General features: G+C 43.6%; 1 protein-coding gene across 3 annotated transcripts in view; it reads left to right on the forward strand.

The window, feature by feature from the left end:
* The window catches only part of spred2a (sprouty related EVH1 domain containing 2a), a 28,169-nt gene extending 15,688 nt beyond the window's left edge, over nucleotides 1-12,481 (forward strand). For 2 of the 3 annotated variants that reach the window (XM_010889261.4, XM_020049886.2), the window contains exons 3-6: nucleotides 276-498; nucleotides 689-753; nucleotides 8,705-8,875; nucleotides 9,309-12,481. In XM_010889261.4, coding sequence (XP_010887563.1) covers nucleotides 276-498; nucleotides 689-753; nucleotides 8,705-8,875; nucleotides 9,309-10,022 — 1,173 coding nt within the window. In that variant the 3' untranslated portion in view covers nucleotides 10,023-12,481. The remainder of the gene's footprint in view (nucleotides 1-275; nucleotides 499-688; nucleotides 754-8,704; nucleotides 8,876-9,308) is intronic. The other variant, XM_020049887.3, reaches the window with a different exon arrangement.
* The last annotated feature ends 1,013 nt before the right edge of the window (nucleotides 12,482-13,494 follow it).

Genomic DNA, 13,494 nt, shown 5'->3' on the forward strand with positions numbered 1-13,494 from the left:
CATGGTACGTTTGGGAAGTAAACATATATTTTGTGGTTAATAAAAACACTCCAGCAATTGCATTTCAAGTCCCTATGTGGCCCTGGAACTGAAAAGGTTGCCCACCCTAGATACTGGCTTCTCGTTTCTTCTTTGGTCTTTCCTAGAAGAAAATGCAGGTAGTAGAATTGCTTGTTTTAAAGAGGACTGCGCACAACATGGCTCCCATCCCTCTGTGCTCTTAGTCAGGGCCATGGTTTAACTCATAGTCAGCTCAAACGTATATCTTCTGCCAGGTGATTCTGGAATGCTTTCTGAAGAAGGATCTGGTGTATACCAAGGCCACACCCACATTTCACCACTGGAAAGTGGACAACAAGAAGTGTGGCTTGACGTTCCAGAGCCCGGCTGATGCACGCGCCTTTGACCGCGGTGTCAGGAAAGCCATGGAGGACCTGACTGAAGGTACGGGAGGGAAAGGCGAGGACTACGACAGCTGTATCTCAATTCTGTTGGATGGTATACCTGACTAGTTTCCATTATAGCCACAGATAGGTGAAATAGGTGGTTAGAAAATTATGTTTAGAAAAGTAGGATGTTTGATGATATGTGGTTGAAGACCAGCCGAAGGTGGTTCAAAACAACACCCCCAACCTCCTTTGTTGCCGGTTTACTCACTATTGCTTGCTCTGCCATCTTTGTCTTCCAGGATCTACGACCTCTTCTTCAACCATACAAAACGAGGCAGAATTAGGTGATGATGACGTTTTCACAGTGAGTCTGCTTTTCCACGATTGTGGTTTCAAACACTAGTAAGTTCAGGGACTATAAACTCCTGAGAGACGTTAGTGTGTTTGGGTTTGGTATAACTCTGCACCCAAAATGGCTGGTCTGGATGTCAGTAGAACGATATACTATTCTCCATCTATTGTTAACACTGTCTACTTCCATGTCAGACACCATAATAGTTTGTGCTAGGTCATCTCTTGGTCAGGCTTTTCTCTTGGCTCGTCTTAGATAACTTCATTTTCTTTACCTTAGATTTTTGCCAAAAAATAACACATTTATTTTGGCCAAGCCAACGCGGTTTTGGTAAGAGATGGACCTTTTTAGCAGGATACGGCTGGTGTGATAGTAACAAGCTGCTGCTGCTGATGTGTGTGTGAAGTGACTGAGGGGGGCTAGGGATGAGGTTACAAAGAGGGTAGGGTTGAGAGGGCAGGTATCCAGCAGTGTTTCAACCAGACTCCTCCTGCTTGACATTTGGTTTGTTGCCGTCACAGGAGATAAGGAGCTGCATGTATGGGTCGTAAGGTCTCTCACTGCCTCCCCCTTACCCCTTATGACACCTTGGCACCTTTCCCTCCCCAGTCCCCTCCTGTAAAACTATCATTAACAGCTGCTTCCTAGCAAACTGCCTTAACAGAGGGGGTCTGAGAGAAGGGAAAGCCTTGTGTTCTTTCTCTCTTGCCTCATGTTGAACAGTCTGGAGGCAGATAGATTTTTTTTGGCCAGCACTTGTGGAGGAGTGGATTGCTGTGTGTGTCCTTGCACACGCACTGATGCTGCTTTCAACTGTGTTTTGACTTGCCTCCATTTCTGCAGATAGAGGTTTTGGTGATAGTGGGTGTTCAAGAGCACGTTTCGTGGCAAACTCTTAAATATTGTAATTTCATTGACAATGGTAGAGATTGAGTATCTCAAGTGCAGACATTGTGAATTGGTATGTGGTTAGCACAGTTTCCTTTTTCAAGCTGATTACTTTAATGTGTCAAACAAGATGTCCGCTTCCATCTCTTCTCTGGCTGTCCATTTGGCATACTCACACCACGTCTGCAGTCAAACTCTTGTAAACTAGGTGCAAACACATGTAGATAAAAGACAGGCTAAAACAAACAGGAGAAAGTGAAACCATTAGTCAATTGCCTATTTCATCCCTTATTAAGCGCTCTGCCGTTTGCACAAGACAGCTGTAACCTCAACTGGTTTGCAAACTCGCCAAGAGACAATTGCTAAGACCCCAGACCGAGGTGGAATGTGGCCACCTCCAGCAGTTTACCAGACCACTGACCAAAATGCCAGTTCTGTTCCATCTTGACATGTTTAACGGATAAAATGGAGACCTCACAAAGCAGGTAATTAGTCCGGTAAGTATACATACTTTTCTGCAGTGCTATTACTCAGCTGCTGTGTGACACTATTATGTCAGTGTTGCTGTTATATCACAGGGTTTTGAATAGGCCTAATTTTTTCAGGGAGGGAAACATACATGAGTCATAATGGTGCATCTGCCGTGGAGGCCTCAGCCTGGCAGCCCCCACTACTGCTGCCTGACCCAGTGTACTTTACCCAGTGTACTTTACCCAGTGTACTTTACCCAGTGTACTTTACCCAGCCTAAACACGGCTAGCTAGCCTAGCAAACGTGCTAAACACTTATTACCATGTATTCCGGCTGGACACCGTTTGCTAGCCTACAGGACATGCTAAACCGTACTACCCCTGTACGCACCCAAAATTAACCTAATTTCAAAATGACAAGGGGAAAAACACAACACAAGGACGCAGATGGTAGTCCTGTAGAAATGCGTACTACATTGCTGCAGTTAGAAAAGCCTTAATTTTGAAACTCCACTAAAGTAGTATTTGCAGACAACTACAAAATTACTGCAGTTAGTGTTATTTTGGATGCAATTAACCTATAGCAAACAAGCAAGTTTATTTATATAGCACAATTCATATACAGAAGCAGTTCAATGTGCTTTACAAAGAAAAAGAGAAATATAAAATACAATTGAATAGAAACAAATACTAGAAAAAAAACAATAAACAACAATAAAACATCATAATAATAAAACATTAAATTAATAGGTGATAGGTGGTTTAGCAAAACAAATCTTTGACTTGATCTTTATTTACATTTATTTATTTACACAAACATGCTAACCAGCAGATGCTAATTTACTAGTGTAGGAAGCAGACAATAGAATACTTAGCTAGACACGCTAGCTAACTGCTAAAAAGCGATGCTGACCATGCTAAATAGAAAAGACGCTACTAAACCACTAAAACAATGATTAAGTACTATGCACCTTCCTACTTGGCATACCTACTCTTCATCCGGAATGTGATGGTGATTAGAAGCCCAGGTCCCAGCACTTGCTTTCCCTCTTTCTGTTTTTCTTTTCTTTCTTCCGATGCCATCAAAGAGTGAAACGGCCTAGCGTGCCGTTTCCAGAGGAGGGAAGAAGGGCTGTCAGGGAAGAGTCCGGGCGTAGAGGACCCGGCAGTAATCCGTCACTGCCTCCATGTTTACATAGCTGGCCCTACTTAGAAAAAACAGGTCCGCTTTAGGGAACACTCTAATTCACCTCGGTTGCAGATCCTCTTATTTTGGAATCGAGCTGCATTCCCCTGTGGCCCTGAGAACTGGTCTGAAGGGGGAAGGTCACATTGTAGGACATAGGATCCGTCCTTTTTGAAAAGCCTGAGGGAACTTGAGTCCTGGCTCAGGGAGAAGAGAGGACAATGACGAATGACCTTTACCCCTGTCTGCCTCTCTCTCGCTGCCTCTCTCAACCCCACCAAGGAGCTATAACAATATTTGTCAAGAGTAAATAAGGCACTCCTTGAGATGACGCAACACTTCCTCCTCTTTTTTAGAAGGTCCGGGGTGACTTGGACATACTGTTGGAATGTCTTCCTTTGGGGAGTTCAGGGGGAACATTGGACAAGGGTGCAGGAGGCTCAAACACCTCACAGTGTGTGTGTGTATGACTAGACGACTGAAAGAGTAGTCACACAGTCAATCACAAAAACACTTATACACCAGGGTCTCTGTGAATGGGTTGCTGGCGTGCAGACTTGTTCACTCTGTAATGTTGACGAGGCCAAGTGTAGTTTTTAGAACTGCCAGCTGCTGTGAGTTCCATTCGTGTCTGGTCTGGCGGCTAAATTGATAATTAGCTCAGCCCCAAATACAACCCCCTCCCCAGTTGCAGCAATTATTATGAACACAGGAAAATACACACCCGCTCAAAAATATATCTCTTTAGTATGCACGCGCACACACACACACACACACACACACACACACACCAATTACACTTAGCAAAAGAATGCACATGCTCACACACAAAGTCCCGGATTACTAACCTTGAGGGGACGCAAGAATTCCATGTTCCATAAACTTAACCATAACCCTTATCCTAACCTTAACCTAACCACCCTAACTTCAACCTCGATAAACTAACCTTTATACCTAAACCTTTGCTGTGCTCAAGGGCACAGTGGCAAGTTGCTGGTGTTTATGTACACTACCGTTCAAAAGTGTGGGGTCACTTTGACATTTTCTTGTTTTCCATGAAAACATGCATGAAATGAGTTTGAATAGCAAATTTAATAGGAAATATAGTAATTGACAAGGTTAGAATTAACGATATACAGCTGAAATAATTGTGTCCTTCAAACTTTGCTTTTGTCAAAGAATTCTCCATTTGCAGCAATTACAGCCTTGCAGACCTTTGGCCTTCTAGTTGTCGGTTTGAGATTATCAGAAGAGATTTCACCTCATGCTTCCTGAAACACCTCCCACAAGTTGGATTGGCATGATGAACACTTCTTACACGGTCAAGCTGCTCCCACAACAGCTCAATAGGGTTGAGATCTGGTGACTGTGCTGGCCACTCCATTATAGACAGAATACCAGCTGACTGCTTCTTCCCTAAATACAGCTCTTAGACAGTCTGTGGCGCTACTTGGTGGCGTCAGATGCCCCAACACATAACATCCCAGAGGTTCTCAATTGGATTGTGAGGGCCAATCAATGGCATCAATACCTTCGTCATCCAGGAACTGCCTACACACTCTGGCCACATGAGGCCAGGCATTGTCCTGCACCAGGAGGGACCTAAGGCACACAGATCCTTCGTAAGGTCTGACGATGTGTTTCGTCTTGGTACGTAACAGCAGTCAGGGTACCGTTGGCTAGCATGTGGAGGTCTGTGCGACCTTCCAAGGATATGCCTCCCCAGACCATCACTGACCCACTGCCAACCGGTCATGCTAGATGATGTTGCAGTTAGCATAATGTTCACAACGGCATCTCCAGGCTATTTCACATATGTCCAGTATCTGTGTTATTTTGTTTATCTTAATCTTTTCATTTTATTGACCAGTCCGAGAGATGGCTTTTTCCTTGCAACTCTGCCTAGAAAGACAGCAGTGAAGAGGCGACTCCAGGATGTTGAGAATGGTGGTTTGCAGGTACTATTTAATGAAGCTGCCAGTTGTGGACCTGTGAGGTGTCGGTTTTTCAAACTAGACACTAATATATTCTCCTCTTGCTCAGTTGTGCACTGGGGCTTTCCACTCCTCTTTCTGTTCTGGTTTGAGCCAGTTTAAGCTGTTCTGTGAAGGGAGTAGTGCACAGCATTGTACAGGATTTCTTGGCAATTCCTCGCATGGAGTAGCCTTAATTTCTCAAGAATAGACTGACGAGTCTCAGAATAGAGTTCTTTGTTTCTGGCCATTTTGAGCCTGTAATCGAATCCACGATTGCTGATGCTCCAGATATTCAACTAGTATTTTAGAAGGACAGTGTTATTGTGTCTTTAATCAGAACAACAGTTATCAGCTGTGCAAAGGTAATTGCAAAAGTGTTTTCTAATGATCAATTAGCCTTTTAAAATTATAAACCTGGATTAGCAAACACAGTGTGCCATTGGAACACAGGATTAATGGAATTTTTTATTCCATTAAAATTCTGACTTTTCCAGCTACAGTAGTAATTTAAAACAGTAACACTGTATTTCTGATCTATTTTATTTTAATAAACAAAAAATAGCTTTTCATTTGAAAACAAGAAAATTTCAAACTGGCCCCAACATTTTGAATGGTGGTGTATGTGTGTTTTACTCTGTAATTACCTCAAAGGGCTCCTACCCTCCCCCAGATGCAGGCCCCTGCCTTAATCTGCAATCTTAATTTGCCCCCATTCACTCCCAAACCAAGAGATGATGAAAATCTCCAAACAAGCCTGAGGTATGCCTTTGAAACGAAAGGCTTCACCACACACATCCCATCTACCCCCAGTCAACATGCCAGCTGGACTACTGTGGCCTTTGTGATGAACATGGGCAATTTAGCCCTTTTTACATTCCATGGACCTTCAAGGGAGCACTGCATTTTATTTTGTTCTTTTTTTAATTATTATTTTCTCCTTTAAGAAGACATGATGTTGGAGTGAATATCTTTGTAATTATCGGCAAGAGACATGGGACCCCGGTTTGCCTCCTTAAGTCTTTCTCTACCCAAATGTGGCTCTTGGCATCATTGTCTTAGGAAGTGGCATAACAATAGGTTTTGTCTGTGCTCGCTGAATCTCCAGATATAATCCAAAGTGAATGATTGTGTATGAGAGATGTGCAAACCCGATTCCAAAAAAGTTGGGACACTGTATAATTGTGAATTAAAACAGAAAGCAATGATGTGGAAGTTCACATCCCCTCTTCTTTTTATAACAGACTGCAAACGTCTGGGGACTGAGGAGACAAGTTGCTCAAGTTTATGAATAGGAATGTTGTCACATTCTTGTCTAATACAGTTGCTCAGCTGTCTTAGGTCTTCTTTGTCGCACCTTCCTCTTTATGATGCGCCAAATGTTTTCTATGGGTGAAAGATCTGGACTGCAGGCTGGCCATTTCAATACCCGGATCCTTCTTCTATGCAGCCATGACATTGTAATTGATGCAGTATGTGGTCTGGTATTGTCATGTTGGAAAATGCAAGGTCTTCCCTGAAAGAGACAACGTCAGGATGGGAGCGTATGTTGTTGTAGAACTTGGATATAACTTTCAGCATTGATGGTGCCTTTCCAGATGTGTAGGCTGCCCATGCCACAAGCACTCATGCAACCCCATACCATCAGAGATGCAGACTTCTGATCTGAGCGCTGATAACAACTTGGGTTGTCCTTGTCCTCTTTAGTCCGGATGACATGGCGTCCCAGTTTTCCAAAATGAACTTCAAATTTTGATTTGTCTGAACACAGAACACTTTTCCACTTTGCCACAGTCCATTTTGAATGATCCTTGGCTCAGAGAAATGCCTGCGCTTCTGGATCCTGTTTAGATACGGCTTCTTTTTTGACCTATAGAGTTTTAGCCGGCAACGGCGAATGGCACAGTGGATTGTGTTCACGACAATGTTTTCTGGAAGTATTCCTGAGCCCATGTTGTGATTTCCATTACAGTATCATTCCTGTATGTGATGCAGTGCCGTCTGAGGGCCCGAAGATTAGGGACATCCAGTATGGTTTTCAGGCCTTGACCCTTACGCACAGAGATTGTTCCAGATTCTCTGAATCTTTGGATGATATTATGCACTGTAGATGATGATAACTTCAAACTCTTTGCAATTTTTCTCTGAGAAACTCGTTTCTGATATTGCTCCACTATTTTTCTCCGCAGCATTGGGGGAATTGGTGATCCTCTGCCCATCATGACTTCTGAGGGACACTGCCACTCTGAGAGGCTCTTTTTATACCCAATCAAGTTGCCAATTGACATAATAAGTTGCAAATTGGTCCTCCAGCTGTTCCTTATCTTTACACTTAACTTTTTTATTGCTACCTGTCCCAACTTTTTTAGAATGTGTAGCTCTCATGAAATCCAAAATGAGCCAATATTTGGCATGACATTACAAAATGTCTCACTTTCAACATTCAATATTTTATCTATATTCTATTGTGAATTAAATGTATGTTTATGAGATTTGTAAATTATTCCATTCCTTTTTTACTCACAATTTGTACAGTGTCCCAACTTTTTTGGAATCGGGTTTGTAGTTCACTCATTTTAAAGTACCAAAGCCAGATTCCCTTTCGTTTGATTAGGGGACCCTGGCCGTCCTCTGATGCACGCTTTTGCATTGCAGTGTTCTGGTAAAGAGCACAGGGGATTCAATTAAGTTCACATATCTCACCCACCACATGAAAGCGGCGTCCTGCACCAGCATCACCTGGTGAAACAATCTACCACACATCTGGTCTCACTTGACGCAAAAGGGCTGTAAGTCGGAGGCTTCTTAGATGGAATATGTTTAACCTTCCCTCAGTTAAATACATCTTAAAAAACTTCTTAAAGCCATTCCTTTCCTGGGGGAGTGGGGGGGGGGGTGTTGGTGCGATTTGGACTTGAACCCATACCATACTCTTACCTAAGTGACGGCCCACAGCGCATGCAATATGCCGGACGCTCTGTCTGATTTCATGGTGCAACGGCAGGTGGGAATCGGCTCCCTGCATGGGTTCTTGTGCCCAATTGAGGGCTTTATCTCCCACACACCGGATAACTCAACTGCTCCCCCACTGCCCTCCAGTACTGCATTTTTTGGGCTGTTTGGGCCATTTTAATCACTTCAGACAGGCTGTCAGAATTTTGGAGTATTTGTTTGGCTCCAAAGGTAGTGGTATCTGTCATTACATTGCTGTGATTGCCAAAACGCCTCTGAAACCTTGAAGTTTTTCTTCAAGAGCGTGATTGTCCTGTAAACGTAGCCAAAGCCAATGTGTCAGAAAGCTGTGATGATCTCTAGTATGAACCTATAACCCACCTATATTTTCAATCAGAATTATTAATTTCCAGTGGAGGAAAAACAAAACATCCGCCCAAATGAACGGAATCCTGTCTTCTTGACTATTGTTTGGTCTGATTTTTTTCTATCAGAACGCCACTGACAGCTCATCCAACTCATCCCAGAAGAAGGAGCCAATCCCTCCGCCCCTCCAGCTGGCGACCCTGGCCCCGCCCAGCTTCTGCGAGCCCCGCCGGCACCATTGCATTCTGGGCCACTTCTATGACCAGCACCGACCCTCGGACCACTACTTCCTGGATCAGGTGGGTGGCTGGGGGACGATGGTGGCCAAGGGGGGTAATCTGAATGTTGTTCATTCAATGCAATATCACACGTTGCAGCTGGGAGTTTGCAACCACATTCTTTACTAGCACAGGTAGGTGGTAGAAAGTCCTGTGTAGCTCACTTGGCGAGTGTATGGTTCTCGTAACGCCAGAGTTTCCAACAGGGGGCCTCGATTCTAACAGGGGCCTGTAAGAAATTGTAACACTAAGTTGATCTTGATAAAAGCGCTCGCTAAATGTCTTGTACAATGTGGAGATACTGGGAATGTGCCACTAAACTAAATTGCATTAAATTGTGTTTATGTTGACAATTATTCCACATTTTGGCTGCTAGTTGGAAGACATTGTAAGCTGGATGCACAAATCTGTGTAAATGTCTTTTTATTTTTAAACTGTTGTTTTGTCTCTGCAGTCAGGGCCCATATTTCCACGCCACGTCAGCTTTCAGGTGGAGGAGGAAGAGATTGTTCGCATCAATCCCCGCGAGCGGACCTGGCTGACGGGCTACGAGGACTACCGACACGCCACCGCCACTCGCGACAAGCTCATCCAGCAGCCTGAGGATGGCGACACTTATGTGCACTTCGCAAAGAGAGAGCCTCCCAAACACGACTACACCTACCCTTACCCCTTAGGCCTTGACCCACACTCACGGGACCCCAAGATGGGCTGCATAGGACGACTGGGCGGGGGCGGTGGCCTCAGCGGTGGACAACGAGCGGTGGTCACGGCCCAGCCTCGCGCCCTCCATCCCAAGGGCAAGCGGCGGAAGGAGGACGGCGAGCGCTCACGCTGCGTCTACTGCCGGGACATGTTCAACCACGAGGAGAACGGGCGTGGGCGCTGCCAGGAGGCACCGGACCCCATCCAGACGTGCATCCACCGGGTCAGCTTCATGTGGTGCGCGGACAGCCTGCTCTACCACTGCATGTCGGACCCGGAGGGCGACTACACAGACCCGTGCTCGTGCGACACCAGCGACGAGCGCTTCTGCCTGCGATGGCTGGCCTTGGTGGGTTTGTCGCTGCTGGCCCCCTGCATGTGCTGCTACGCCCCCTTGCGCGCCTGCTACCGCTGCGGGGTGGCCTGCCACTGCTGCGGAGGCAAGCACAAAGCCGTGGGCTGAGGGCACCGCCATGCAGCCTTTTCTGGCAGGCGGTGGGGTGACGACTAGAACAAAGACACATGGAATTGACCGGAAAAGGGTGGCCCCCGTTATTGTTTTGTTTCTGTTGTTGTTGTTGTTGCGTCTCTCTGCCAAGTCCCAGACAGGAAAACAATTGGCTCTCCTGATTTTTATTGTATTTTTCTAAATCATGGTCTTTCTCTGTGAAAAGAAAGGTTAAAAAAAGTTCCCTGTTGTTTTCCCATTCATTGTTTTATTGTGTGTGTGTGGGGGGTACCCAACCTACGGCTTCCATCTCTTGCATTACAAAGACTAGAACGATGAATATTCATTTATAAATATATATAAACAGGTACTTTTATATTTTTACACTCATGTGTTTTAAAGGCTTGAATATTTTTCTTTCAGTGTTTTGTGCAAGAGGTCCGTGTGAGAGTTGTTCTCTGAAGGTGGTGTGGTGGTGGTGGTGGGTGGGGGGGGTGGCGTCCTCTTACTCAATGTTCTCTCACTACTAATCCAAGATCAAGCTTGTTCCATTCTGTAAACCAGAGGCACTTAAATCAACATTGTGTTCTAAACAGCACTGTATTCCCACAGAGCATTTCTTATTGCCAGAGCATAGTCGAAAGGAGGGCACTATATCGGGAATAGAGGGCCATTTGGGATACGCAGCAACTGTGATCACATTAGCCCTTCCCCAGCCAATGAAACAAAAGCGAAGCCAAACTTTGACCTGAAACCAATGTTTCCTCATTCTGCCCTTGACCTGGCCTCGTTCCTGGTCTGCACTGTCTTGTCAACTCTCTTGCGGTTGTCTGTGACTACAGCAGTTGGCTAATCCAGGGTAGTCGCACCTTGGACGAGGCTACTCTTGAGCTTAAAGCTTGTTGTTAAAACAAATGATACTTTATGAACATCAATGCAAACAAACCTGATAAGGCCATGACAATGGCATTCTACCACTCAAGACAAATTAGACTGAATACATTGTATGGTGGATTTGGCCCAGAATAAAAGATGAAATTGGTCAGTAGTGCTTAAGGATCAGATAGGGAAACTCTGCTTTAGACACAATCTACAGGATAGGTGTCTACTTGTGGGTGTGTGCAAGTGTTTGACTTTGTGCAAAGGTCTGGAAAACAAAATGGGCAAAAATTTATATCTAATTACTATTGTTGTGAATCTAACTAAAAGCCAAAATGACAAAATAAGCTGAAGCCTTTACATAGAGAATCTTTAAATTGCTTATTTGATAGAAAATTTTAATATGATAATGCTTAGTCAACCTTTTTCTTACGGTGAAGGAGAACAACGCAAGCCTTCGCTGACTTTTCATTTAGTTAATGTACTATGTCATGTTTTGATAAATCTTTTGATAAAGTTTTTTTTTAATTTATTTTCCTTGCTAAATTTAGACCCCAGTCTAAGAGGAATGGGTGGCAAGGAGGAGCTGATCAGTCCCATTGAAAACTAAACACAGCCAGGAGGGAGAAGAGGGTGTTTTTATTTTGTTTGCGTTATGAGATAGATGAGATCATTGTCCAGTCTACTCTCATTGTCAGTGGTGCTTTCTTTTGCAATTACTTTTCTTTTGTCTTTTAAAATGATGCTAAATGTTGTCAGAGAATCTAAAGATGTTTGCTAAATTTTGGCTTGAGAGAGTGCGGGTCAAACCATTTGAACCCAATTGCTCATGTTTACCAAAACACACAGTTGCTCCCCAAGGCTGAAGATGGAAGACATTCTTCTGAAGTCCAATAACGCCCACTTCCTGGTCTTTTACTCACAATTGCGTTACAGCTAATGGCAAGAGAGAATGCTAATGTTTGTTAGCCAGTCTAATCGTGCAGGTGGTATGAAAGAAAATGAACGGTATAGTATGCGTGTGTATATATGTGGATGGATGAATGCATGTATGTGGATGGATGGACTGATGGTATGTACTGAAACAAAAACCAGCCTCAAATTGAAACCACCCTGTAACCTTAAAGGTTTAAACTTTCTATGTATGAAGCACAACACTAATCAGAAAACCTAATGAACAATGTGTGAATTGCTATGAGAAGTGCCCGATCTTGAGTCACATCGACATGGTAAAAAGGCATCTTATGTTATATATCCCAGTCACACATTACCTAATTGTCGTAATCATTTGAGTACCAAGCAACGTCTGGGGTTCTATAGGTGACTACCATGGGAACAAGGGTTGCAGGTTCTGTTCAAAAGCTGCTGTTGTGTCCATGTCTTTGTCTTTCCTATCTTTCTCTCAAACTCCTTCCTTCCCTATTTCTGGTGTGTGTCTCTGTCAGCTTTGCAATACTGTTGCCATTCATTGTAGAGAAGATCCAAGTTTTATTTTTCTATCTGTGGTAAAAGAAAAGTTAACCAAAAACAGTTTGTCTGTTTGGTGCAGTGTCTAGTTCCTGCACACATTTAACTATTAAAGGAAAGTGCCTGAAGCCTCCTCTTCATCTATCTTCTCTTATATAATATAAATACATAAAAAAAACATTTACTGTTTAAATGTTCCAGTCGTTGGGGTTGTCCTTTTTTTTTTTTTTTTTTTTACAATATGCATTTTTACCTCTGTAAAAAAAGCTACAAATATATATATAAAGTGTATAATGTACATTTTAAGTTCTATTTTTTTATTGTTTCTAATAATGATGGATGCGACTCTTGAAAATGAAAGCTGACAAAAGAGAAATTGAGATCTGTATCAATGCTAATACATCTGATGGAAACGAACAGACGCATGGATAGTAAGTACTTTTCTGTGTGTCTGCGTGCGGGCATATTCATTTAAACGTTATTTTACACAAAAACTACTTTTAGAGATCAGAGCTGACGGCGGCCTCCGCATCAGTTCATGTACATACTGTGTATATCACACGTAGCGTGGCATCCGTTTAGCATTCCTATAGAACCTTTCAGCTGTAGTTACGCATTTCCTCCTGTGTTGCATCTGTCTTGGGATGAGGATTGACCTCATACTGCCTGGCCTGGTTCTATCCTCCCACACCACTGCACATAGCTGCATCGTACTTCTAGTAGGTGATTGTGTTTGAGCAAGATAGGGGTACGGGAAAACCGTCAGCAGCAAGATCCTGTCTTTGGTCCAGTTTCTTCCCCCATAGCTGTCAAGACTGTAGTATACTGTATGCTTTGGGAGCTAGACAGGTTTAGCAAGCTGTACAGCACTCTCCAGGTGTGTGTGTGTGTATATGAGGACACAAGATTGTTTTACTCTGTTGGTCTCTGGAAATCCATATGAAGAATGACAGAAAGAGTAAAATAATGCCCCTTTAGGCTCTGGTTGGCTACAGAACTCAGCAACTGCAAATAGTATCAAACTCAACATGTGCAAACATTTAGGGCATACTTTATACTAATGAGCTCACTGGTTCTCCCCCTCATTGACTCAGGGTTTGAAAGAAAGGAAACCAACACTTAAAATAATGTAGCCTTTGCT

This window comes from Esox lucius, chromosome 9, assembly GCF_011004845.1.
Source record: "Esox lucius isolate fEsoLuc1 chromosome 9, fEsoLuc1.pri, whole genome shotgun sequence".
NCBI classification, from domain to species: Eukaryota; Metazoa; Chordata; class Actinopteri; order Esociformes; family Esocidae; genus Esox; species Esox lucius.